Source organism: Kwoniella shivajii, chromosome 9 (assembly GCF_035658355.1).
Source record: "Kwoniella shivajii chromosome 9, complete sequence".
NCBI classification, from domain to species: Eukaryota; Fungi; Basidiomycota; class Tremellomycetes; order Tremellales; family Cryptococcaceae; genus Kwoniella; species Kwoniella shivajii.
This window is the reverse complement of record NC_085916.1, coordinates 423,156-450,671: the sequence shown is the minus strand read 5'-3', so window position 1 is coordinate 450,671 and position 27,516 is coordinate 423,156. Positions and strand designations below refer to the sequence as shown.

The following is a 27,516-nucleotide window of genomic DNA, read 5'->3' as shown; positions in this document are numbered from 1 at the left end:
TTGGGAGCTAGACCCAGCACAACGAATATTCACAAAGAAAGCTTACATAGATAAGACAACCAAAGAAAGTAGAGATTTAGTACCATGTCTATTCAAACGCAACCCAAGTGAGTCTTCATCTTGCATCTTTCCCCGTACTATCCATGTGAGATTAGCATACCAAGGTCCATGGCTTACCATGTCATTTGTGTCCTATCACTCCAGGTTTAATCGTTCTACCCTTCCTATCCCATTTGATCTTCTCTATGTCCTTATTCAAGAGCTACTTTCCACATGTTCTCTTTCAACTTTATCCAAGTTATCCTCATTATCAAAAGAGTACTATGCCCTCATTACGCCTCTTCTATATACCGACGTACACATCACTTCCGATGAGCAATTGCAGGCGTTTCTGACCTTACCTCAAGAGAAAGATCGACGTATGATCTTAGCTGGGGCTTTATTGGGTGTCAAAAGAGGTAGATCAGGATCGATTAAAGGTCCAAATAGGAAATTAGAAGCTTTATCTTTGACTAGATCATTGAAATTAGATGTTTATCCTTCGAGAACAAGTTTGAAACTATCGTCAAAATTACCTAGTCCATTGAAAGCGTCGAATTTAACTTTTACTTCAAAAGCTTTGATCAATCTACATGGCAGATTATCAAATTCAAAAGCACCTAGAATACTGGCTTCTTTTTGGGCAGGTCATCTACCAAATTTAATCCGACCTAAAAAAGTCATCATTGATTATTCTTCCATCTTACCGAAAAAATCACATCCGCCCATTGGCGATGTCGAACCTGATGACCAGGAAGAACAAGAAGCACAAGGGGATGATGAAGGAGAAAGTTCAATGTCTTTCATGTCAGACGAAAAATGGACAAATACAATGGGCGGTATGAGTATCGCATTACAATCTTGGATAGGATTACAAGAGGTTGAGTTGAAGGGAAATACTTGGTCAGGTATCTTACCTGGTCCAGGTGTGAACGTCAAGATGGTACATGCGGGTATCGAGAACGAAGTAATCGAGAACGAAACGCAGAATGAAGTTGACGGTGAAGGACAGGGACTTATGACAGTAAACGAAACTATATTAAACGGAAATGGTGGAGAACCAAATGCAGAAATTATCAAAGCTATTGAAACCCGTAACAAGCTAATCGAAAATCGTAAAAAAGCTTTAATACTTGGATTGAGGACTTCTCAAGCTATATATGAGAATTACCATTCACCTCTGCCTATCAATTGGAAAGTCGAAAATCTTTTACCTTCTCTTATTGGCACCCACGATAATGAAGAAGAGATTGAAAGCGAAAGGCAAAGAGAAAAAAGAAGTGTGATCGAAGATATCATGAGAGATTTAGATGAAACTTGTCCTTCAATCATGACTAGATATGGATATATTAATGATGTTGGAAGAAGGGATTTGAGTTGTTTGACTTGGAACAGGGATGAGTAATTGGATTTTTCTGCAATTGGACTGTAAACGTGATGGGTGGTGGGTGGTGAGGTGGTGAGGTGCTAGGAAGGGATGAAAATAGGCTATGATAAAATATCGATTAGATGATTGGGAACGCGCAATATCAAAAGAAGACAAAAGGAGAATGAAGCCAAACGAAATTGAGAGTCCTTCGACATCAATGGGATTTGGATTAGGAAAAACCAGTACGGGCAAAACGAGCATCGTAAACGGGAAACCTCGCAAAATGGCATTTGGTTGTAAAATGGCTTGGATTGTATGACAAAGGAAATATAGAGTAGATACTTATAGACTGTTTATAGATTATATAGAGATTTGTAGGCTTGCACAGAAGACCTAGAATGTTACCTTGATTCTGATCACACCTTCGTACCACGATTGCAGAGGTATATAAGCCCTATCGCGATTGCGACTTTGTTCATTTCGTGTTCATTTCGTGTTCATTTCGTGTTCATTCATCATTACCTCCTTGTCCTGCTTCCTGTCGTATCCTTCATTAGCTCTCTGAATCTAAAATCCGCTTCGTAGTGCTCATGTCTGCGCCCGTAGGCTTCAAACAGGAATACAACATATTCATCTTTAAATGCTAGATGGTCTTACATGAAATCTGCGGCTCCTTTCCTTCCGGCTAATCTAGGTACAACAGTTTGTTTTTCTACCCACTCTCCTTCCGCTGCTTCGACATCTACGACCTTAGCGTTCCCTGAACTTGTACCGTTTGTTCTCGTTTCCTTTCCTTTATCTTGATCCTTCTTCTTCTTCTTTTTCTCTTCTCGGCTGTTTTTTTCTTCCTCATCCCCATCTTCTCCTACGTCGAAACTCAACACCCCTTTTCTCTTCTTGGATCTATCTTTCTTCTTCTCCTTCTTCGATTTGTCTTCAGTTTCTTTACGAATCGTGAACACAGGTTTGAAAGTACTGAGATCGACTGGACCTTCATCTTTCACAGGGAAAGGATCACGATACTTTTCGACTTGATCAATCTTGGCCACCACTTGATTCGTGCTATTAGCGAGAGATCGATTTTCATTTTCATTCTTGACGGCGTTTTCATCATTTTCCTCGTCATCGTCTTCATCTTCATCATCACTTGCGAAGATAGCTTTGAAGATATCAATACCAGGTTTCTTATAGGTCAGAGTATCTCTACCTTGATTTACATCATTTGCCATTCCTACTTCTGCGATCGATGTAGGTTGTTTTTCTCCTGTGATCTCTTCTTTCGTGGATGGTGCTCCGTTTTGGTCAGAGGCAGATGCAGATGAAGGTTGATATATAAATTTTGATTCCCATGAAGCATCATTTTTAGGTAACGGTACATCATCTACATTGTTGGTAGATGATGAAGAAGAAGAAGGGTGTTGACCACGTGATGGATCACCTTCAGGATGTGGATCTTGTACACCAAACCTTCTGCAAAGTAATTTAACAGGATAAAAATTCTTTGTTTCTCGGGTCATTTTACCGTACATTCCATTTTTAGCAGCTTGTTCTCTTGGTGTCAGATTCTTTTTCACTTGAGTTTCTGAAACTTGTTTTGGCTTTGATAATTCATCTAATTTAGCTTTTTCGGCATCATATAAATGTAAACCTGGTTTAGCTTGTTTTAAATCTGATACAGCTAAACTTGATGATCCCGTTGTAAATCTATTTGACATTGCGTAAGACATCGGTTTGAATATTCTTGCCGATGATGCGAAATCAACCAGTTCTTTGTTAATCTCTTCAATTGAACCTTTCTTCAAGACCGGATTAGGTTCTATAGTGTTATATGTTTGAGAAGCCAAGTATGATTTATATCGGTCTTGCCGTGGTATATCATCACCATAAGGTATGAATCCCTTCAACGCTGCTGAAGCGGTTCGAGGTGATAATGGAGGAACAGTGATCTCTGTTGCAAGGGGAGTCTGAGCTTCTTCTGGCGGAGGTTCGAGAGATAATGGTGGTGGCGGTCGTGCTGGAGCATGTAAGGAAAGAGAAGCGAGTCTTTCATTTTCTTTGGAAGACATATAGTCAAATACAGATTTAGCTTTGGATATACGTTGTTCTTCTCCTAAGGCTGCACCACGCTGTGACCACCGGATCAGCATCTGTCTCGGCTGCAATTGAGAAGATCTGACTCACCTGCTCGAACGTTAAAGGTCTTCCAGGTTCGCCTCTAATCACTTCTTTCTTCTTCTCCTCTTGACCAGGTTGTTGATCCCATTTTTTCGTTGTTCCCCATACTCTTGCAGGACGTGGTCTCCAATCAGGGGATATATCTGGCATGACAAACCTATTTACGCGTCAGCTGAGCTATAATCATCATGTTCAGTGAGATTGGCTCACCATTTATCTGGTGGTACACCTTTCGGATCTAGCGCGAACCCGAGCAAGACAGGTCTTCCATCATGCCATGTATCCTGTCCCGACGACTGTCTCCCACCTACATTCTCCTTGTTCGACCTCGACCCTAGTCCGGGACGAGATGATCCACCCATCATAATCACATCATCGTCGTCATCGGCCAAATCGAAAGCTAGACGTCTCGAAGAAGGTCCAGCTTCGGCATAAGGGTCATCATTATCATTATCTAGACTTCTTGCGCCCATCGCTACTTCCTCATCAGCTATGACTAAACTGACGATTGTCAATGTAGATTAACAACTACTCACCTGGTCGTTTTCCAGGTAAGGATCCCATTCCACTTCCTTTAACATATCCCAAACCTTGTTTATCCTCTTTCGCTTCAAAAGTCAAAAGTTTGACATCTCTAGGAGCGAAAGTATAATTTGAACCTTCTTCATCTCCAATCTCTTCATTATCCTCTTGATCCTCTTTGCCATTACCATTATCATCTTGAATTCCTAATCGGGCTTTACCAAGTTTACCTTGTTGTAATTTCAATTTACGGAGTGTTACTCTTGGTCCAATACCTTGACCTGGTCTCCAACCTAATTTCTGTAACAATTTCTCACCTATAGAAGTACGTGAAGGTGCTATTAGTGATTCGATTGTTGATGGTAAACTATAGTTCATGAACATGTTCAACTCTGCTTCTATACAGCTAGAGAGAAAGCAGAGAAACTCACTTCTTGCCTGCCAGTTCTTCTTTCGTACCTCCAAATCCATCATTCTTGAAGATATCAGTATTTTCTAATTTCCTGTCATCTTTGAGCTGTTGAAGATCTTCCTCATCCATGAAGTCTTCAGCTCGTTGAACTTTGTTCGCCCTATTCGATCTAGAAGATTTGAATGTTGACGGCGTCCATCCTATCAAAGGAAATCAAATGTTCTTATCAGTATCATCGTATATGATAGCGTTCAGGTCTGTTCCGTCAACAGGTTGAAGAACAAACTTACCTTCTTTCGATCCTACACTATTATAATAACCAGCTGAGAAACCACCGGTGAAAGCTCCATGAAACCTTCTTCTCCCTTGTTCATCTCGGACCTATTACAACGGTGACCCATCAGCCTGTGAATATAATAACCGATGAAGGAGATCACGCTTACCTCCTGTTGCCACTCAGGTACATACTCTTGTTTATCTTTCTTGTGATCTGCTAAAGCAGGTAGAGGCGTACCGATCTAGTCAACGCTCAGTCAGTAAAGGTAATCAGTCCAAAATAGGTGGACAAGATGACGACTTGCCTGTACGAAGGATTCGTTCAAGTATGCGCTGTTGAGATTGACATTCTCAATCTCAAGCTTATGCTTCAGCCTCGAAGTCATCTTGACGTGCGTTATCCGCGATCAGACCCTCTTTTGTTTTGAACCAATCAATGGTATAATCGTTCTGGAAGAAGAAGATTGTCCTCCAAGTATTCCTCGAGTTCATCTTGGAGGATGGAGGTTTGTGAATCGGTCACTGTACAGTGGTGACTTTATTTATTCACCCCACCTTTCGACTGACTCTCGGTATTCTCAGTTTACCGGGTCAGTGCAACAGATGAAAAGGATAAGCTCTTGGTTCCTTCATCAATTACTCTTCTACAATCTACTCCCTGAATCCTCTCAGAGCTCAATGGAAAGCTCAGCAAGGCTCAAGTCCGAGACATGAGCTCATCGGCTGGACAATCGTCCAATTCAGGTCAAGATGTCTTATCGCTGCTTCCTCAATTTATCAACCTACTTCGGTCGCCCTCAATACCAGCTATCCCACTTCCAACGCTCCTGGGAGCTATTACCCATTTCCTGTGCAACCTCGACTCCCCTCATCTGGAAGGCTTTATCTCAGCACTCGTCACTTCTCCTTTTCTTTGGTCTGACATCGATTCGACGGTAGATGATGTTCGGAATACCATAAGGCTAGCTGTACCTGCCAGGATAAGCAAGATCAATCAAGAAACGCAGAATGTATATTTTGCTGAAACAAGGAAGAAGAGGAGAGCGAGGGAATGGCTACATGTTTGTGTAAAATCAGCAGTAGCTATCGAAGATGGTCCGGGAACATACTCTTTTCTCTTTGGTATTCTTCAAGGTTTAGACGACACACAAGACCTAGATTGGGGAAAGGAAAGAGTAAACTTGGAGGAGACGGCAGTGTTATTTTTAGCAGGAAAAATGAATACTTCAAGAGATACAGTAAAGGAATTATGTATAGTGATCCCTCACATCGCATTGGAAAGATTACAAGCTCTAGATATGGAAGTGAGTTCAGCATTATACTGCGAGTTCAAGCCTTCACTGACTCTACTACTAGAAACTCGTCTCTGCTATCGACCTCAATTTTCATGCTACTTTTGATATTCTGACTCGTCAGTTTGAGCAAGAAGGTCCCACTCTCGCTAGAGCCCTTGCGCGATCATTTGAGGTCCTGGAATCGGGTGGTCCTTCAAGTAGAAAGTTTGCATGGGAGAGCATGAAAAGGTTCTGTATGGAAGTTAAAGGTCGAGCCGATAATTGGGAGAAAGAATGGATTATCAAGGATATCAGGTCTGACGCTAACGGTACGTTCATTCCATTTCGACCGGTGGATCATGATCAGCTGATACCGTGTTGCAAGTAGAATGGCAAAAACGAAAAACAGCTTTCTTCTCATTCTTACTTGTCAGCTCGACCATTCTCGAAATCTTACTTCGCGACAATCTACAAGCACCCGGTACTCTGTTCGGGGGCTCAGAATCATCATCTGATATTGCTGCACATATCTTATCTGAGTTGGCGTCATTTGCATATCTGACCGAAGAAAGTCAGGGTGGTTTCGAGAATTATCATGAGATCTTGTATGGGTGTTTGGATATTATAGATACTCGGGCTGGGACCCAAGGCGTGAGGAAGCTCTTCGATCTAGTCTGTGAAGATGCCGATATGAGTGATGCTCGAGCTGGATTTGTTTTAGTGCTGGGTGAAGAATTAGTGCATCATCTTGGGAAGAAGCAGATTGATATGTTATTCCCGCTCGCCGAAAGGTCAGTCGCAGTGTTGTGTGATACTGTCCTGCTTCGTATCGGACTATCGCTGACTAAGATTCTAGGCATGTAGTAAGACCGAGTCATCATGCGAGCTTTGAGGCGTCTCACGCCTTCATGTTAACGCTATTGAAGAGTTCAGCGGCTAGCCTGGAATCTAGTCACTCTCAAGAAGCTTTCTTCGATGCATTATTGCCTAACTACCTGGACATCCTTACAAAGGTAAGCTTGCCAGACATCCTGACATGATCCATACTCTGCTGACTCTTGAACGTGATAGCAATACAGAAGTGATGAAATTACACCTGAACAATTTCGACAAGCGTTCCCTCTCATAGTAGGATCATCGTCCAAACGCTCTCCAGATGCCGTCCAAAACTGTCTATCTGCTTTATCAACAATGCCGGAGACTGCAGAAATCCGAAAAATCCGAGTTTCAATCACACCTTACATACCTTCGACAGACTTACCTCTTTACCTCGATGATTTAGCTCAGATGATAGTCAGAACAGGAACAGATTCCGAGGAAAGATTAGATTTGGTGAAAAGTGCCTTTGAAATGATTGTCAGGGATATGAGCGACGCTCACAGAAGTATAGGAATTGATTGGTGGCTCAAGTGGAAGACTGAGTTCGAAGGAACAGATAGGCAGGTTGGCTTTATACGTAGTAGACTTTGACGGAAGTATCGATGGATATTTACATGTGAAACACGTTCTATCCACAGCTCTATTGTATGACATGCGAAGCAACCCGATCTATCGCAACTAAACGAGGCCTCGAACCTATTCAAGTCTAAAAAGGACGTGAGCTTCATTCATGGAGGCTAAGGTCTTCCATCAGCTGAGTCGGACTCAAATCCGATAATGCTGAGTCAATGTATTGCCATCATCGCTTAGTGCGACGGCACTCCAACTACAAAGACCTTTTGTATCTTCGGACGCAAGAAGACGAGTGTCGTGTCGGTCCAGACTGGATGTGGCAATCATGCGCTCTTCGTCATAATGTGTTCCATCGGTATCTGTGACAGTAATAGTGAAGGGACAGCTGGATTTCTGCATACTAAGAATATATGGAGAATCTCGAGCAGCGCCAGAAGTTGATCGCCCAATGGGGAATGACTCCACCTGTCCATACACTTCTTGCAATCTAGAGCTCTTGATGTAAGGAATAAGTAAATCTGTTGATGCTGAAGCTAGCGCCATAACACCCCTGTGGGGTCCTGTGAGTCTGACTCTACCAGAATAAACATCAAAAGTACTCTGATAGTTGAGATCTTTCTGAAGTTCGGTCTCGGAATCACGTTCACGTAAAACTCGAGAATATGCTATACCGTCACATTCATCGGTAGTATGCGTTTGTGGAATTTGAGAATGGTCTGAAAATCTGATACCATTAAGTGGAGATTTCCCTTCAGATATTAATTTGTTAGTCAAAGTTCGTGAGGCATCTTCTTTGTTGATATGAAGATCAGGGATGGTGAGGGTGATCTCTGAGAACCTGGGGATGGAGGAGCCTTTGCCTCCTACAGGAGAGGCGAACGTGATGTGTAAAGTATCATCATTGGTTGTAACCTGTCTCATCGACTGTAAAAACTCTTCCTCGGTTTGGTTTTCACCTGATGCAGCAGATACATGATATACTTTGATAATAGAGTTTGTTCGGGTATCGCCCTCGTCAATTGGCTTTTTGACGGTGTAACGATCGAATTTACCTAGGTGCTTCCAAGATTGGTCGGCACGGAAAGTTGGGTTTTGTCGAGATGTATCGTTCATTGTTGTTGAAGCTGTTTAAGAGGAACCGATATGACTGCCAATATAAGCTGTATTATGTTGAAATTGAGGAGTTGAGACGATTGTGGATGTGAATGGGACTGAGAGAAACAAAAGTGAATGGGCTCTTTGTATGGTAAAACGACGAATGATATCAAAGAAGTCAGCCATCTTTCTGAGTGACCTTTGGGCACAGCTAGCAGTTCAATGGAGAGCACAAAGAATACCCACTTCGAATTTTTCCCTTTCATAGTCTTCCAATGTCTATTTGGCCGATATCCTTATACATTTCGGCATCCTTTCTAATCGGCGAAGTCGAAGTCGACGTCCGGCGACCTGTCTAAGAATGCTGTATACATAAAAGGGTCAAGCAGACACATTACCTTTTCCAACGAAATTGTGTGACGTATCACCCGAGTCAGCTACCATTTACCTCTTCTCAAGACCTACCGCTTTGTTCTATTTTTGATACCTCTAAATCCCACTACAGGCATGTATCTTCATTGGTCTTGCGCCCGCATAGCTCATGCTGATCGATCCTTGTTGCCATATACCTTTAGTGCACAACATCGCCACATTTGTAGACTGTACGAATCCTTTAGTCGATGATTGTTTTCCCACTATGTCGCGGTGCACACAGTATACACATTCACGCACATCGCATTCTAAGTATCATGATCGATCATATCTATATGCTAGGTAATCTCCATAGACTGCCAATAGCAACACAACAGTAAGATAATCTGAGCAGTCGTTGATTACCACCGCAATCTACCGAACTCGTCACTACTTCCGATTTAGATAACACCCTCAGCTATGAGGTATGGAATCTAAAACTGGGAACCAGTGTTTACTGGATCAACAACTCGATGGTGCTGAATCACCGTGTTACCAGTAGGCATATATCTAATGGTACTCCAGCTGTAGAAGCCCTTCGAATCTTGTGAAGTAGGAATGCGAGTATCACAACGATTCAGATTGTTTGTGGTTATCATTCGCTTTTCAGAAATATTGTGTTCGTGACCCTCCTCATCTGTCAGAGTGATTTCTACTGGACGACCAGATTTCTGCATACTGAAAAGGAATTCAGGATCCTGATGAGTAGATCGTTTGATGAGGTATGAATTGACTTGCCCGCAAACTTTAAACAACGCAGACTCGTTTATCGATGGAATGAGTAATTCTGTTAATGCTGAAGCTTGACTCATGATTTCTCTATGACCACCAAGTTTGACTTTACCAGAATAAACATCAAAAGTTCCTTCATACTTTATACCTTCTCCTTCTCCTTTTTGAATGCTGTTGACGTTGGGAGAACGATTTGTTCTAGAATACATGATAGCTTCGCATTCATCATCAATACTTTTCGTTTCTGGGATTCGAGAATAATCCATTGAAATTATACCTTGCAACGGTATCTTGCATTCAGCTTTCAATATCGCCTGCACTGCTTGCAAAGCCGCTTCCTTCTCTTTATGAAAACCGGGGAGGGTAAGTGTCATTTCTGATATCTCAGGAATGGAAGTACCTTTACCACCTAGATATGGTGCGATTGTGACGTGAACAGTATCCCCGTTGATTCTAACTTGGCTCATAGGCTCTAAGAAACTTCTTTTGGTTTCAGTGCAGCCTCAAGTGTTGATCGTTGTATGGAAGCGGGCTGTAATGAGCTGGCAACATCAATTTGTTTGAGTGGGACAAATGAAGAAAAACGATTGAGCGTTCCTATATGATTCCAGAGAGATCTGGAAGGAGCACCGAGAGATATATCACTTATGTCGATAGATGTATAAGTGAATCGAAAGCTAGAAATCTATGGCAATTCTCCATAAAGCTGAACTATACATTAGGCGAAGCTTCTTATATGCGCGTATGGGAAGTTGACATATGAGCGTAATGTTCTTCTCTTTCGCGATGACGTAGCGTAGATGAAAGGGGGAGTTTACGACATTACACGTTGGTTTTCTGCTATAATAATATACTGCTCGTATGATGGTGATGAGGTTTGAGGACTCTGACCTTGCTATACACAGATCCGAAGGGAAGTGGCAACATCTTCCAGACTTGTAAATGATGCTGAATGTGATCATTTCATAGTTGAGTCCAGTGAATTCACTCGATCCCACTCTTGGATACGACATCATATATCACATTACTTCCAAAATCTTCTCTAAACAACATCTACATGTCTTGATGCAGAGCGATTATGTGATATCGGGTACGCATGAGCCATCATTATCGTACCGCCACATATTACAGATGGGGTGAGTTCTTTTCTTTTTCGCCACTCGGTCACTGGTGTGTCGGTTTCATGGTTCCGAGACATCCAGTGAATTTGGTCACTTGGTCATTCCATATCTATTACCAGACTGTTATCATTCTTTGTATAACCTCACTCACATCACATTCTATCTTCATAACAGAACACCTTTTGGCTGTTATTAATCTCGTGCATTAGTGCGACCACCCATCATGTTGATTGCACTTCTTTCGAGATGGAGCTGGTAAGTTCAAATCCGCTCTCCTCTCCTTTTCCAGTCAACATCTCACATCTCACGTCTCACACAAGCTTCCATTGTATTGCCGCTAGTACTGACTGACAGGATGGCAATGACGAACATAGTCATATATGCTCCTACCTTTATCCTGCATATGCATCATACAAAGCTTTATCACTCCATCCTGATTCGTCTCCCGAAGCGATGATTCAAGTTGAAAGATGGTTAATGTATTGGGCCGTAGTTGGGACTTGGACTGCGATTGAAAGTCTGTTAGGATGGACTTTTACTTGGTAAGCAACCATTCACCTCAAGGGACCATTTTACGTCTTTATCTGTTACAGTGATTCTCATCTTGCTGATGCATGTTCTCATTTGTTATTTTACCAATAGGCTCCCATTCTACAGTCTTATCAAAACACTTATATTCCTTTATTTATCCCTGCCTCAATCCGAGGTAAGTCAAAACATCTATCAATACTCTTTTCATACAGCCTCGCAAACAGCTTCGTTCCCTTTGCTCACGTTTGGATATTCGATTCGATTGTATACAGGGATCATCGTACATATACAATAATCACTTGGCTCCTTTCTTCCATGAACACGAATCGGATATCGACGCTTTCTTAGCCAGTCTCAGAAGTAGAGCTTCAACTGCTTTGGCAGGTGGCATGGGTTGGTGTTGGGAGAAAATCAAAGCTCAACTCAATGTGAGTACAGCTTCTCACCTTCTACCTTTCCGTCATCACACTCCCCTCGTCCTTCAGTGAATCGCATCGAGCGCGTTATCTATTGATCGCGAGCAGAAAGAAGGGATGAAAAGATATTCATACTGATAGCTCACATTCCCATCATCGATTGCAGATCGTGCTTCCTGCTGGACATGAATCTTTTCCGAACCAAAGTGGACACTACGGAGGAGAAGTACAAGGATTCGATGTTCCGGGAGTTCAACAGCCTCCTACTCTACAAGATCCAGCTTCTGGAGCGATTCAACAGATGTATGGTTTGGTCACTCGTTATGCCGGACAGTGAGTCATCATTTATACATAATCATTTTCATTCATCTATCATACATACTTTCATTCATCTATCATACATACTTTCATTCATCTATCATACATACTTTCATTCATCTATCATACATACTTTCAGTCATCGAAAACCCCACATATTGATTTTGCGTTCCATTTTAGCTACATGCCCGTAGCTTTATCTGCTTTGTCAGCAGCAGCAGCTTCTGCCCAAAGTCAAACTCGATCTTCAAGCTCAGGTTCATCTCAGCGAAACACACGAGATAGGGCCGAACAAATCCCAGAATCAATGTCTATGCCAATTCCAATTCCTACACCCGGAGTCCGATCTTCACCATCAGATTCAACACTTCGTTCTCGCACTTACCAGCATGCTACGTCAAATTCTGGTGGAGGTGGAATCGGAGTCGGAGTTGGAGTGGGGGGTGGTTATCCAATTGTTAATCCTGAATTAGCTCAAGCTTCAGCTCGATTTAATAGATCAATCAACAGTTCTCAACCTAGACCCACGTCAATCTCGAGTAATTCAGAAGATTCATTATCACTTCATTCAAACTCTAATTCAAATTCTAGGAATAATAGTAATGGTAGATTATCTAATGAAGGTTATGAACAGATCCTACGAGAAGAAGCTGAAGGTGCAAATACCAGTACTCAAAGACCAGTCATGGATCAAAGGAGAACCAGTAGTTGGTGGGGATGGGGAGGTTCACCTTCACCATCCACACCACATGCTAACAATACTGCTGGAAGACCTAAAGCCGAATAAAAGGAGAATCCCTTCACACATCATGTATAGCTGTATTTGGCCTTGAAACTTAATTTATACTCTTGTATACCACATGTTGTGTACGCTTTCCTGTACCTTTTGTTTGTTTGTATGATCATGATTGAGATATGTATGACTGTCTGGCGTTGATTCTCTGCTTGAATCCCATCCGCAATGATATCAACAAAACTGTAATTATTTACGTAACCGGCCTATTCTACCTCATTCTTCGGATCAAAGCGATAACCCATCTTTACACCAACTGGAATGAGTTTTCCCATTTATCCTTCTTTCACTTTCACTCATCATTGATAATTCAGACCGCAATCTTCACCTTTTTCGAGCGGCCCACGATGTCCCAAAGACCAGGCAAACCGGCTTTAGAGGCTTTATCACCTCGGACATCGAGTAAACCAAACCGTAAACCTATTTTACCTGGACCAATAGCTCGTTCAGCTAGAGCATCTGCGCTTCAACCTGTAAATCTCACTTCGGCTTCTTCTTCCGGATCCTCCACGGTGTCAGGTATAAATATGAATATGAACTCGACTTCGAATTCAAACGCAGAGTTGAAAGGAAGAGGTAAAAGCTTGTTTCAATCTTTTAGATGTGAGCATCCCTTCTTCCAAATCTGATCCATCACTCGTTGGTTTATCGCGTCAATTCAAGATAAAGTCAAGTGATCTATACTCGTAACTATGGACAAGTAAGCTGATATAACACTGTATGGTGAATGATCAACAATAGCTTTAGCTCCAAACGCAAGGATCATCTTTGGTCTCGTTGTAGGAACAGTTGGAATAGCAGGTTTGCTGATTGATAGAAACGTACTTCAAGATGATAAAATAGAAGATAAACCTCCAATCAGTGTCAGGATGGTTGATCGAAAATAGCGATAATTAAATCATAACTCCACCTAACAACTCGCTCATCACATAGTTCATACCCAGCATAATGAGCATATACCCAACGCCATAGTGATCATGGTCTGATAGAATTCGAAGGATGAAATTGTATATGGATCAGACGAGAGTTTGACACCAATTCGTGTCAAAACATGCCTCAAATTACGCTTAGAAAACAGATGGACCCGATACAACAAGATTAAATATGCATTGCAGATAACCTAGTACTACTCCTTCTGGTATTTCTTTACTTCTTTCTTCCTTGTACAATCTTCAGTCTATTCCCCCAATTCTCTTCTTATCCTCTCTCTCACTTCCCTTAGACCGCCAACTCGTCTCACTCTGCCAGGACTAGCAGGTCCAGCCAATTCCAACCCTGCGGCGCGCGATGGGGTAGAAGGTGAAGGAGGAGCTAATCTACCACTACTTGCAACTTGATTGGTGAAAGGAGGTTGAGCTGTCGTTACGCTTGATCCGGGTGATGGTGGTGCGGCCACTGATGAAGGCATTTCTAACCATTCTTGTTTACCTATTATCTTGACTGTCAAAAAGAAGGGACATAGCTCCGTGAGTAGTTGAAGAGATGCTTGAGCTTCCGCTATAACATCATGTTCAGACCTCCGTCAGCTTCTGATTTGTGCTGATAAAATGATCAGATCGATGATTATATCCACTCACCACTCGAAATGGGAGTTTTGGAGCTCTTGACTATCACTTCCGCAACTTCCATCATTGGTATAGCCTTCCGTCTTCCTCTAGGTGCACTAGGTAGTGTGTTGGGTCCAGGTGAAGGAGCAGAGAACATCCTGAATTGACAAAGTTTATCAGTTTTGCAAAATCAAATAGCAATTTGTCAACGCGAAATGAAACTGGAAGAGAGCAACAAACTCACATCCATACTCCCTCTGCTATACTTTCTAGTCTACTTAACGTCGATCTTCGTTTGAGCTCTTCGTGCTGCCCTGCAGCAGACAAAGAATTGCCTCTACCGAAGACACCTGCTGATGAGCCTAAAGTCGACATGGGATTTTTACCATTTCCAGAACGAGCTTTTATCTGGGAAAATGAAAATGTAAGAGATAGACATTCGTTTAAAACATATTTTTTCATGATATCGACCAAACAGATGTGGATTCCAAGTACTCACCCTGTCCATCATCGCCTGCCTCCTATCCTCTACTGAACCAGGCCTGATCACTTTCCCTTTCTTCTCATCTTTGTCATCACTCAGTTCGAACGGATCAGACAGTCCTGCTGTCTTGGGGGAATCGGTCGATGGAGTCGAATGAGTCTTTTTGGGTGTTGATGTGACCGAGGAAGAAGAGGGAGAAGAGAAGTTTGAAAACAAGTTTGCGGAGGGTAGGAGGGTCGATGAAGGGAGATGAGGTAAAGGTAATAGGGGAATTGGCGGTATTGAAGATCGAGTGGAGGTTTCTGATGTTGTCGGAGTAGGTAAAATGGATTTGGGTGGTGGCTAATTGGTTTTTGGCTTTGTGAGCTTGAGTCGCTTTCTTCCCTTCGAGGTCGTGATGGGAAGCTTACCTCATATCCCCCATTCAGTGTAACCCATTTCTCTAATCTTTCTTTGAAAATTTCCTCCCTCATATCACCATTGGTATTCCATCTTCCTATAGCACCTACACCACCACCTTGACCTTTATTACCGATTCCACCTTCCGCACCTCCCAATAGTACCTGTCTCGTTTCTCCCTTTCTCAGTTCCAATTCGATACCCAAACCATGAGTATAAACTCTTCTTCCTGTATTCGGATCAAGTGTTCTTGTTGGAGTAATCAGATAACTCAATCCTTGTATTTGTCCAGATCCAATATCGTGTACCGTAGTAGAGGTTGACGACATAGGGTTGACGGAAGAGGAAGAAGGAGAAGAGGTGGATGATACGAGGAAAGGATTATCTTCATCTATCATTGCTTTTTTGTTTCTTTCACTTATAGCTTTCTCATCAGGTAGAGATTTTCCATCCCATGACCAAACCCAAGCTAATCTACCTAATTCTTGCAAACCGAATCGTCTACCCGAGGTCCTTTCTACCGTCTCTTTCAGTGCTAAGAAGTTGGTCAAGTTGGGTAAAGGAACACTGGTTGCTGATGGAGGATGAGGTGGTAAGACAGGAGGATGAGTGGCGATGTATAATGAAAGTGCAAGGTTGAATGACCGATGTAAGTTCAGTAACGTTTGTAAATGAGGTGGAAGATTGTCTCCTATCGAAGAGGAAGATATGGATGGTTTAGATGAGGATGATAAAGCGATAGGTTGTTCAACAACAGGTTCAGCATACTTGACAGTCTTTCTCGTTCGAGTATGAGGTGGTGTAGGGAATGGTACCAATGGAGGATTAGGTGTAGGTATACTATTCAACCAAGATACTTATTCAGCTTTGAACGATTTTATTATGTAGCGGTTTGTTTTAACTTACCCAGATCTTCCTTTTGCTTTTGACGTTCTAGGTGTCTCAGCACCTATACTCAACTTTCTTTTTCTTGGAGTTGCAGTTGTAGAAGACATAATTATGGGTATTTTCACTTCGATGAGTGATATTTATTGATGGATAAGGATAAGTTTGTACGTTGACGGACCAGCCGAGTGTTTACAGGAATATAAAGTATGACAAGAAACGATCTTTCGGAGACCTTACACAGCAAGGGAGAGATGAGTCTAGCGAAAGCCTACAAGGCGATGATGACAAGATGAGATGGATCGATATGAACTAGCGATGTAACAAAGGAATGGATATCAAGAATTCAAAGTAAGAATGGAAGAGTACTTCTTTTATCTAAAGTGGCTTGTCGTTCAACCTGCTAAATCTCATGGGATTTTTACCCTGAATTCACCATGTTCCCAAAACTGATACGTGCCTTGAAGAAACCAGCACGTGGCAGCCGGAGTTATCCCCCTCATCTCCATATGATTTTGCTTTGCGATTGATTTTTTGGTTTTTTTTCCTTTTGCTATACCAGTTCACCTGAATATATCCATGCTAATTGGATTCTGCCTCGATCGTACATAGGATACATTCAGTATAATCTCATCATGTCAGACTCCGCTCCTGTCGCTTCTTCATCCACTGCACCGGTACTAGTATCGGTGGCAGCATCGAGGAATGGTCGGACACCTGGAAAAGCTCATAAAGGTGAAAAAACAGCTTTGAAAAGGTCTTACATCTCAAACGCTGTCAAAACTCCATATGAGAAAAGAAGAGAGAAAGATAGACAACAAGAATCCATGAAAGCTGTTGAAAAAGAATTGAAAGATGATAAACAAGCTGAAAAGGATAGGTAAGTAGATTTCCAACTTCCTCTCGCTCGTCCCTCTGCCCGACTTGGCTACATGTCCATAAGTTTCGACAAGAGGCACGATCACGTCAAGAGGGATCACGCTGATGACATTCCCATCTTCTGTTTTGATGTGACAGGAAAGTGACCGCTATCAAAGAGAGAAGAGAAAGAGTTGCTGAAAGACAAAGAATGGAAGAAATGAGAGCTAAGATGTCAGCCAAGAAACTACAAAGGATGAAAAAGGTAAGTCCTGTATATCTAGCGATGCTCAAGAATGACATCTCTATTTGGAGTCAATACTCATGCTGTGGGAATCTTTGGAATCAATGCTGATATGGTTTAATGCTCATAGCGAATGGGAAGAACAAAGAAGATCAATGGATAGATCAAACACTATTCGATATATCTCCTTCCTTTCTTGGTGCTACTCGATGTACGATAGGAAAGGAGAATGTACAGTACTGTAAAACATGCATCCCTGGTATCTATTCTAAAGAAGTGCCGTCCAATGATCAGACATATGTTCGCTTTACTCAATAAGGTGAAGCAGATCATACCGGTTTACAGCATGAGATCGTCCTCCCGGTTGAGATTATGACTCACAGATCAGTGTGAGTTATTCAAGCAAGGCTTGCTTACTAGATAATCAAGACATAGAAACTGTGTTCGATTGATTCTCGAGTCTCCTCTTCCATTCTCAATCATAGAGTCGCTGATTTCCATGGAATTGGATCCTTCCATGATTACTCGGTTGTCATTCTATCTTTTTCCAACGCTCAATCAATCACATATCGTTCCTTTGCTTCATCTCTCATCCAATCATGGGGTTGATATATAACAGATCTATATTCCATCCTTCCCGGATCTCCTCACGGCGATTTAACATTAGTCCTCCCACGCACACCTGTCCAGATCTGGGTTCCTATTGTATCACGATGAATATCAGACCTCTTACCTTTCTGCTTCGTTATATTCCGATTTGTCGATCTTTGAGATAACCATATGAGAATTTCACTCCACTTCCTTCGTTCTTTACAGTGAGGAATTAATCAGGGAGAGACTGAAGGAGCTCCTCATTCAAACCTACCATCGGATCTCCTTGATGAATGTCATACCACTTCGCAAACCCGAATTGGTCCTACCTTAACAGAAGTCTTGGCGGCGCTGAATATCACGTGAACCTGGACAAGGTCGATTGACTAGATACACACTGAGCATTTGGGATCTTGACTGGAGTGGGAATCATTCTTCAGTGCAGGTTAATTGATCATATAGAATAGTACATATTTTACGTTATAAAATCCTCTAAAGCCATCGATGTCGTACTACCCCTTGATCCCTTGCAGATCTCTACAGCTCTGATTGGAACGACATTGCCTACGAGATCTAATGATAGTCTGGAAAGGCAGAAATGTCTTCGTGCTTACAAAGTACTCAAGTGATCGACGGTAACTCTTCCAGGACCTGGGTACTTTACAAGAGAAACGAGACATGCCTTAATATTAGGGATGGTAGGCTTCAGATCTTTACGAGCGGTGCCAGCATTTAGAGACTTTCCTTCCCGTTGAGATACCGTAATGCATGATGTACTTGGCAGGTATCAAGTCACTCGTTCGTATCGTTGTCTTGCAAAGTAAATAAAATATAAGGAATTTAAGCAGTTGCAGTTGAAGGGAATACGTGTTCACCTACATGCTCATGACACGATGAGCTATCATGCAGGCATTCTGACATTCTCCAGGGACCGCAAGAGAAACGATAGAATTACAGTTTTCTCTTGACATATCATTCCTGACTTCCTAACACTAATGGCTTATTCCTTTGCAAAATCAGCAAACCTTCTTCATCGAGGAGATTCATAGGAGACCCAAAGAAGTGGAAGTGGCGTACTTTTTCTTATTCCTCCCCTGTTTCCTGTCTCCTGTTCCCTTTTGTGTATCGGTCATTTCCGCCTTACCTTCAGATGCTATAACAGTTTAACAGGAATTACGTTTTTTCCAGAGGGATTCCAAGCCGAATAGGCAACAAAGTATTGATTCAGAGTCAAGGGACTGACTAACATGCAATGAAGGGATATTCTACTATCATGTAGAATTGAGAAGTTAGGAATAGTAATGTAAACGTGGGCATTTGGTATATGGTCATGATCGCTGGAATGTATAGTGAAAATCGAATACCTGTAGGTGAATTTAAGTTACCGTTTCTTATTTCTTATTATTATATACCGACCGATACAGGTCGAAATTCCTTTTGATCATTGCATGTGCATTATTACGATACCAAGCAGTTAGATTTGGGTTGTTTAGGACAACGTTTTCAAACATAGTTAATTCTCTTTCTGGCCAAGTCAGCTTCAAACCAGATATATCTTCATATATATTTATAGTTATATACCTGAAAGGATTTTTATCGGCAACAATCGCGTATCGGCGGGCGAGCCTTTCTATTAATTTTTCCCACGTCTAAATCCGACTTTTGGTTGAAAGTAAAAATCAAGGAAATAACGACGTAAGCTTTTTTGGTTCTGCATCCTGCTGTACGAGTCTCAAGACCGGCCTTTCGGATTCAAAGTGTCAGTAGAGAGAAAGGTGGAGATAGAAGGGAAAGAATTAGCACCAAGTCGAACACCACAGTCTAGCTGTACGAGTAGCATTGGGACTAGCATAGCATAGAATAGAATAGAATAGTGGGAGTTACAAGTATAATCAACAAAATCAGCGGATTGAATACAACGAACAAGCAAGGTAGTGAGATCTGGAGTTCTTGATAACTTTGTGAGTATATTGATTATCTCTTCATCAAAAGGCACGTTGGTTTTTATTTTTTTTTCTCAGACTTTATGGTTTTATAATATTTATAATATTCGTCAGCTCAGCTTACTCCATTTGTTTCCCCTAAACCTCCGCCCACGACACATGTTCACACGCTAACTCATCTCTCGTCCCATCCTGTATAGCTTGTCAAACTTACAACGAAAGAGAACTGGGACTGGATTTGGACCTCAAGTCAAATACTCTAGAGACTTCATCATCCGCCAAGGTTATTTTGGAAGATAATCCTCAATTATTCTCACGCTTAATTACCCCATCCCCCAAATTTTACACGCACTTTCAAACTTTGGATTTCGACACATCCATTCCTGGCTTACATCATCATCCTATATCCCATATCCCATAGTTCATCAACCGTCGACACCTTCTTGTTTCACCGCGGAAATCGCCAAAAAGATATCCGGCCGGACCGAGCGCACGAAGTACCTCGTATTGGTGGTATAGGACTTTGTTGGATGGTGACGAGGATCAAGACGGGACGAGCAAGCGAATTCAACAGGTTTAACAGGGTAGACAATATCTTGCTATATGAAACAAAAGAAAAGGTAACAATACATTTACGATCTATCTTGGGATTCAGATTCAACCTCTTAACATCATTCGTCGCAACCAACATTCCTTCTTCTACTGTAATTAGTTACATGTTAGTCATTTCGTGAAACACGACACGAAAAGAACAACCAAAAGAGAAATAGATTTGATATATTATCAGAATCAACAATCTCAATTGAAACTTCGCGTTTGTAAGACATACATCATCCAAAAAAAGGAGTAACTTATACCCCAGTCCAAATTTGAATAGACTACTCCAGTTCTCCACACCGTTTACGAAAGAGTTATTCAATTCATTCAACCATAACCCATTCATTAACAAGATTATCTGAATCCGGAGAACGAGGGGAAATAATCTGTAAACATTTCAACCTTCAACGCGAAAATCAGCATCTCTCGTCTTACTTGATCGAGTACTGTACTTTGGATAATTAGAAAAGATATAGTAATAGTGGAAATTTTGATTCAGAAAGTGTCGTGCCAAATCCGGTATATCACTCGAGACATCCATCAACATCTAGCCCACTAATAGGTGGGATTTCCGGAGGAGAAAGTGTAAAGGGCAGAAAGACAGCTGGACTGTTCGATTAGATTATACACCACTATTCTGGCAGAAGCTTTGCATTGGGAGATTGAGATTTACCTATAGGTGAGTACCAAACCCCTTTCGCTCTTCGTTCTGCTTTCGCTGCACCCACGCGCTTCGATGTCTTGAATCATCTTTTCTATGGGGACCAGCTTATTACTCCCACTTTCAAGAGATATTCTTTTCACCATTCATATCCATTATTTTTTCTTTCTTCCTATTACCTGCCCCCTCCTTGTTTTGTTTTTGTTATCATATTACCGTCTCTTGTCACTATCATTTTCACTATCATTTCAAAGCACGATCATTACTTCTCGCTATATCAACGTTTTTCGGCTGGGGAGAAAGAAAGTTAGAGGTGCTGGACATCGCTTTTTTCAACTTCTTTCCAACGCGTCGTCGACCTTGTCTCATTCTACTGAGACTGACAAACCTATCAACCATAAGCTTCCTTTCTCCCTTGTCTGAAGAAGGAAGCGTATTTCGTACTTTAGTCCATCGTACTTTAGTCCATCTCAAACCACTCTTTTCAAATCTTTCATCATCTGATCACTACACTCTTTGCCTTTAACCGAGAAGGGTCGACTCAAACTTTCTGGCCCCACAGCTTACGAATTCTCCTTCTTTACTTTCAGTATACACTGAACACCAGCTGGTTGATTTCTTCCTTCATCTTACCTCTTTCATCTCTCGCTCCTCTCACGATCTTCCAACATCACTCGTCCTTGTCCTGTTACATGTTTATTTGACCAGTCTCAATAACCCTCTGTAAGTGATCTATTACCTTGACCTTGTGACTTTCTCCTTGCGTTTCATTGATTGCCCAACGTTACAACTCCCCCTACCTCCTTGTGTCTTGTCTACATTTCCTGTGTGTCATTCAATCTCACATCATCTCTTCCGCGAGTTCGGAATGAGATCTTTCTGACCTAGCCGTCGTCGAAAGGATCATGATGGAAGAGACTGGATTTCTGGATGGAGGTCTGTGCTCACTTCCAAACACACCCTGTGTGTGTGTGTGTGTGCGCATGAATGCTTCTCTGTTTTCCCTTCCCTTTTTGGACCATCTACGTCACTTTTGTTCTGTGTTGTCTGTCTTCAGTTCTTTCACACTCCCTGTCTTTTCATCATCTCCTGTCATCATCTTGCATTTCTCATTCATTGATATAAACAAGTGAATAAGGATAGCTGATCAATTGATTCATCTCTCATCTCTCATTCCTCTCACCGTATTGTATCATGGTCCCTATCGACATACTGTAACAACTGTAACTGCACGCCGCACCAACGCTTATAACGATACATTACGATAATGCCGACTGTCTCTTTGTTAGTTGGACACCGTTGAGAATTTACTGGATTTTCTTCTACACTGAAAAGAATTAACCAGTGAGTGTTCTCTCTGTCGTTCGTTTTCATATATCGTCTGGCACATGAAGAGAATCCCTCTTGCGCATCCCTTCCCCCTCCTTGCTTCTTCCTTCCCCCCTTCACTTGTCATTTCTTCTATTGCTCCTGTTCAGCATGTTCCCACGCACAGACTTTTACGCCGTCTTCAATCTTCACACTTCTGCTGTCTCACTGCGCCTTCCAAAAACACATCACCTGTTCAGATCGTGTCTCCACTATCACACACCAACATATGCTCCACTTTATCCTGTGTTGTGATGGCCAAGAGATAGGCGAACTCGGCGATCAATCATCTGCCTTTTTTGTTTCCCTTCTCTGTCATTTGCTCCAACATCTTTGCTTCGTTCATTCACTAGTCCTTTCGTGGCGTGTTATCAGAATTTCAGATCAATCTGTTTATCGACCACGGTATATTCCGTTGATTGATCTCATCAATTCTTCTCATTTCCATCCATCATATCTTGCACAGTCGAATATCTCCCTTTCATTCTTCGTTCGTCTTTAAATTCGACCACTCCCTTTCATTATCTCATTAAACCTGTGTCTGGAGAATACTTTCTTTGATCAATTTGTTTGGCCTCCTTTCTTCATCAGCCCCGTACGGGTTGACTCATCCTTGAACACTCAATCTGCACATTCAAACCCCTTCATCTGTCCTACTATTGGTGCATGGCTTCTTTGGTTGGTACTCTTTTTCCCAAAGGCGTGTTGTCGTTGTCTCGTGATAGCCATCGAGCTTAGTGAAACTTCACTTTTTTCCAACTTTGCTTCTGTCAATCTATCCTTCTCAATCGAGACACCTGACCGCTTATTATTCTACGTCATTGTGTTCAAAATTATCGTCATGATCTCTTTCGTTCTCACAAAGCCTGATTCTTCGTTGGTTCTCTCTTGTTCTTCTTCTTTGACATTTCCACATTTGACTTCGCTTCATCGAGCTCGAGCGTTCGTTGAGGACTGCTTGCTAACGATACGCCTCTTCATCAGCACTGAACAGATCAATATGCCGTACGCCGAACCAACAACCCCTTCGCCCGCCGCCTCTCCTGCTAAGGAGCATTCCTTCCACTTTCACCGAAAGGGTCACACTACTCCGCCTACCCATATCGAAGACATCATTTCTGGTCCTAGCACTCTGACAGGACCCATGCCAGGTATCCCTCGGCGGACATCTAGTCATTCTGGTTCATCAACACCACGACGATCGATGATGGACAACCTCTCCCAAGCGACTCACGCCATACATACCCAATCATTTCCAATATCCCGTCCTATGGAAGGTCTTCCCCGAAGATCACCGTCATCCACCGGTCGTAGCTCAGTGTCGGGCTTACCACCAGCGGAAGGTAGTTCATTGGGTCTCAAACTTCATCCCAGCCCAATAAAATCACCACTGCTGCATCGAGCCGTTCGAGATTCCATAGCGTCGACTTCAACTGTGGACTCTTCTCTTCCGTCAACGCCAAATGAAGACACTCCAACACACTCAATCGCCGTTCATGTTCATGCCAAGCATGGCGAGTCCGCCGTCCCCTTTCCCACATTCGATCCTGACTTCAAGCCGCCGCCACGTGCATCGCCGGCTCGAGGTATGCTTTCACCAAATCGTCCGACTCTAGCTGGCCTGAGAAGAGGCTCAGCCGGTCACATAAGAGGAGGCAATTCCACTGGATCTCTCCAAATCACTTTCCCTCCTCCAATATCTCAATCTGCAAGCTCTTCGCCCAATATCAACGGTCTTTCACCCTCTCTTCGACCAATAGGCATGATCCGAAAGAAGAGCGGTGAAGTTGTCAAACCATCGCTGAAGCAAAGGTCCATGTCTACACCTGATCTTACTCGTCAAGGCAACTCATCTCCTACCGACGAGGTCGACGAAGCTCGCGCTTTTGGCGAGGAGCGATCCAAGAGCGTACGATTCGCCGATACCAGTGAAGGAGATGCCAAAGCCTTGGAAAGTGTGGTGTTATTCTTAAGGGAACAGAAAGTAACAGCTGTAGGGAAAGCAGCTGATCCAGAGAATGCCTCTTACACCGAGACGGAAACAGAAAATGATACAGATGCTGAGTTTGTTCAATTCCGTACCAGAAGGAATGCTCAAGCGAAAGCAGCAGATGAATCTGGCCAACTGCAAATGGAAGTTGGAGGTAGAATCCCCAGAAAAAGAACTGATTTCTCTCCTGATGCCAGAGGAAGCTTGACAGGCGAGAATGTCATGTTGGAGAGGATAGAATTGCAATCTGGATTGGGGCCATTGTGCATGAGAGGCACGGTGATTGTGCGAAATGTCTCATTTCAAAAATGGGTAGCGGTTAGGTTCACGATGGATCAATGGCAGTAAGTATCATTTCCGTGCCCCATACTTTTGCAGGCTCGCTGACCCGACCTACAGAACCGTATCTGAAGTCTCTGGAACACATGTTTGCCATATTCCTGCTGCGACTACCGGTGACGAGGGATGGGATCGATTCAGCTTCTCGATCAAATTAGAAGACTTCAAGCGGAAGTTGGAAGAGAGACAGCTGCTGCTTTGCATACATTACTCCGTGGAAGGCCAGGATTGGTGGGACTCTAACGACGGTATGAACTATGGGTTCACTTTCAAGAAGACAACTCGTCGTCCTACTAGAGTATCAGGTCCACCGACACTGGGCGGTGGATACATGGACGTGGAGGAGCCTGCGAGAAATGCTCCACTACCAGGACTGAGGAAGAACAATGCTCCTCCGCCTTCGGCCAACATCAATAAAGCGTTTGGTGCTCCTTCATCTGGTCCTGCTAGTTGGATATTCCCTAAATTCTCTCGAACTTTCAGCGATAACGTCCCACCAAGACCTGATTCGCCTATGCAGAGCCCTCCCCCGGTGCAATTCAAAGCACCCGCCCCTCCTTCAGCTCACGACCACCTCAAACTTGCCAAGTATTGTGCTCCTTCACCACCACAATCACCTCCTAAAGAAATCTCACCCGTCATGGAACAATTGATGACTCCGGAAGCTTACGACGAGCAAGATGTGCAACGAAGAACTAGCATGCACATTATAAATGGGAACTATGCTACTTTGGTGGCACCGGAGCTAGGTCACGAGCGAAGATCCAGTTGGAACGGCCCAAGCAATAGTTGGGAATCGTTTGCTCAGGCTATGGGGAATGAGGAATCTATGGTCAACTCTAAAAGTGGTGATGCCACTCCGCTCGCTCATCGATCTCCAGAAGTACCTGCCGATGAATCGGACAGCACACCTGAGCACAAAAATCTTACTCTCAAGAGATCGACGGGTGATTTGGGCAAGCTTAGAAGAGAAGCAGAAGATAGGGACTTGGGTCTTATGACTCCGCCTTCCTCTAATCTTTCGTCTCCTCCTACACCCGTTCATCAAGGTCTGCCAGCAATTCCAATGTCACCTTCGCCCTCGACCTCGACGGGCGAATCTTCTCCTGTCGAGACCATCAGTTACGATTCAGCGCCCGACTTGACGCGCTTAGCAGCAATCGAGATTGATCCCGAGCAAAGGGGAAGAACTGGTAACCCGAACCAGAAGACACTAGATTATCAGCAATTCGTGAGTGTTGTCAAACAATGAAGGGACTCATCCTGGTATGAGCTGACGCCAAGTATGCGCCAGCTGGACAAATTCTGTTTCTTTCAATCACCTCGGATGACCCCTACCGAGCTTGAACCTGTATACAGTAGACCCTCATTCATCCCTATCAGCGGGGAAGCTTCACCCAATGGGTTCCCATTCTACGGCAATAACGGTCAGAACTCTCCTCGTAACACGCCTACTCCTACGAGGCAGTACAACTCTGCTCAAGATGCTTTCAGTTTCGCTGGAACTCCTAAATCTTCGCACCAACCCAAAACTCACAAACAAGCTCAAAAACAAGCTCCAACTGGAGCTGCTTCTCCTAATCCCCTCGGCAACCTTGCTCCAGGATTTCATGCTTCTTCTGCCGACACCAAGGCCTGGGCACAACAGATGAACAGCAACCCATCTTCTCCTTCACTCACCGCGGCGAAATAAGCTCAAATCTTGAATACGGACCTTCTGACCATGTATGTCGTATCGCTTGTGTATCATAAACTTTCCAATGTTCGCTTCGTTCCATTTTATTTCATGTCACCTATCATTGTGCACAGTTTCCACCCTCTAAACTCTGAATTTTCCTTCACTGTTTCATCTTCCTCTTTCCCTTCTTTGGGTGACTTTGTTTCATTTTCCCTCATTTGAATACCCTGTTATTGTGTCTCTTAGATAAATCATTTCATTTCTGTTTCCCTTTTCTTCTTCCCCATATGTACTATACTTGTATACTACTTCTGACTCCAAGATTCACGATGAAAGAGTCGCGTAGCTTCTCTCTCTTATTAAAACTATTTCCATCTCTTTCCTTGTATATACTCACAATAGCTCTCGCATATAGATCATTTCACTTTTGCATGTAAATGTCTAATTGGTTCCACGAGAGTCGTACATCTTGCTCAAAGCGTATCTTTGCCAGGCGTGCACGATATTGAGACCAGCACTTTCTTTGATTAGTCGTCCAAGGTTAACGATTGTCTCGGATCTACATCCGGTGATGCGTTGGTCGTAATCGAAAATGAGGAAGAACCAACCTTGTCCCTGGAGCAGTTCACTTCAGTGTAGTACATCCTCTCCGAGTGGTAACCTAACTGATAAGCATCTGACTATATGACGATGGGGTGTGTCATTGTCCCCAACCTTGCCGCAGATAACGGAAGTCGTACTGTATAGGGGGATGACAAAGAGGGTATAATTTTCCACGAGAGTACGCAGTAGTGTCTCAAGTGGCGGAAACGAAGTGTAACGTTCTTGTGTATCCAGTAGATACTAGTATAGACATGTCATTCAGCGAAAAGTAATCATACCAACCTTCTTTCGTGATTCGCATACGTTTGAGTGGCGAATATGAGGGGGACTGAAAGGTATATATAGCATGAAATATGGAAGAGAATGTATCGATCTTTTCTTCATCTTCGATAT

General features: G+C 42.8%; 10 protein-coding genes across 10 annotated transcripts; 6 read left to right on the top strand and 4 right to left on the bottom strand.

Moving 5' to 3' along the window:
• Positions 1-84: 84 nt before the first annotated feature.
• IL334_006493 (uncharacterized protein) lies at positions 85-1,444 on the top strand (the record flags this gene model as incomplete). The annotated part of the gene is made up of 2 exons (XM_062938195.1): positions 85-107; positions 205-1,444. The coding sequence occupies 2 exons, from the start codon at positions 85-87 to the stop codon at positions 1,442-1,444; spliced, it is 1,263 nt and encodes a 420-aa protein (XP_062794246.1).
• A 617-nt stretch (positions 1,445-2,061) lies between these two features.
• On the bottom strand, positions 2,062-5,179 carry IL334_006492 (uncharacterized protein; the record flags this gene model as incomplete). The annotated part of the gene is made up of 8 exons (XM_062938194.1): positions 2,062-3,534; positions 3,590-3,740; positions 3,794-4,058; positions 4,120-4,472; positions 4,537-4,717; positions 4,808-4,898; positions 4,961-5,035; positions 5,099-5,179. The coding sequence occupies 8 exons, from the start codon at positions 5,177-5,179 to the stop codon at positions 2,062-2,064; spliced, it is 2,670 nt and encodes an 889-aa protein (XP_062794245.1).
• Positions 5,180-5,503: 324 nt separating this feature from the next.
• On the top strand, positions 5,504-7,537 carry IL334_006491 (uncharacterized protein; the record flags this gene model as incomplete). The annotated part of the gene is made up of 5 exons (XM_062938193.1): positions 5,504-6,097; positions 6,150-6,396; positions 6,456-6,858; positions 6,924-7,080; positions 7,139-7,537. 5 exons carry the CDS (start codon positions 5,504-5,506, stop codon positions 7,535-7,537), a joined length of 1,800 nt encoding a protein of 599 aa, XP_062794244.1.
• A 174-nt stretch (positions 7,538-7,711) lies between these two features.
• On the bottom strand, positions 7,712-8,632 carry IL334_006490 (uncharacterized protein; the record flags this gene model as incomplete). Its single annotated transcript, XM_062938192.1, has 1 exon — positions 7,712-8,632. The coding sequence occupies one exon, from the start codon at positions 8,630-8,632 to the stop codon at positions 7,712-7,714; it is 921 nt and encodes a 306-aa protein (XP_062794243.1).
• An 827-nt stretch (positions 8,633-9,459) lies between these two features.
• On the bottom strand, positions 9,460-10,224 carry IL334_006489 (uncharacterized protein; the record flags this gene model as incomplete). Its single annotated transcript, XM_062938191.1, has 1 exon — positions 9,460-10,224. One exon carries the CDS (start codon positions 10,222-10,224, stop codon positions 9,460-9,462), a length of 765 nt encoding a protein of 254 aa, XP_062794242.1.
• Positions 10,225-11,101: 877 nt separating this feature from the next.
• On the top strand, positions 11,102-12,930 carry IL334_006488 (uncharacterized protein; the record flags this gene model as incomplete). The annotated part of the gene is made up of 6 exons (XM_062938190.1): positions 11,102-11,133; positions 11,253-11,420; positions 11,521-11,584; positions 11,682-11,837; positions 11,992-12,158; positions 12,324-12,930. The coding sequence occupies 6 exons, from the start codon at positions 11,102-11,104 to the stop codon at positions 12,928-12,930; spliced, it is 1,194 nt and encodes a 397-aa protein (XP_062794241.1).
• Positions 12,931-13,283: 353 nt separating this feature from the next.
• IL334_006487 (uncharacterized protein) lies at positions 13,284-13,823 on the top strand (the record flags this gene model as incomplete). The annotated part of the gene is made up of 2 exons (XM_062938189.1): positions 13,284-13,539; positions 13,678-13,823. The coding sequence occupies 2 exons, from the start codon at positions 13,284-13,286 to the stop codon at positions 13,821-13,823; spliced, it is 402 nt and encodes a 133-aa protein (XP_062794240.1).
• A 290-nt stretch (positions 13,824-14,113) lies between these two features.
• IL334_006486 (uncharacterized protein) lies at positions 14,114-16,361 on the bottom strand (the record flags this gene model as incomplete). Its single annotated transcript, XM_062938188.1, has 6 exons — positions 14,114-14,433; positions 14,514-14,641; positions 14,728-14,891; positions 14,983-15,309; positions 15,378-16,206; positions 16,273-16,361. 6 exons carry the CDS (start codon positions 16,359-16,361, stop codon positions 14,114-14,116), a joined length of 1,857 nt encoding a protein of 618 aa, XP_062794239.1.
• Positions 16,362-16,886: 525 nt separating this feature from the next.
• Positions 16,887-17,516, top strand: IL334_006485 (uncharacterized protein; the record flags this gene model as incomplete). Its single annotated transcript, XM_062938187.1, has 3 exons — positions 16,887-17,131; positions 17,269-17,374; positions 17,484-17,516. 3 exons carry the CDS (start codon positions 16,887-16,889, stop codon positions 17,514-17,516), a joined length of 384 nt encoding a protein of 127 aa, XP_062794238.1.
• A 5,997-nt stretch (positions 17,517-23,513) lies between these two features.
• On the top strand, positions 23,514-26,535 carry IL334_006484 (uncharacterized protein; the record flags this gene model as incomplete). The annotated part of the gene is made up of 3 exons (XM_062938186.1): positions 23,514-24,847; positions 24,903-26,073; positions 26,137-26,535. The coding sequence occupies 3 exons, from the start codon at positions 23,514-23,516 to the stop codon at positions 26,533-26,535; spliced, it is 2,904 nt and encodes a 967-aa protein (XP_062794237.1).
• Between the last annotated feature and the right edge of the window lie 981 nt (positions 26,536-27,516).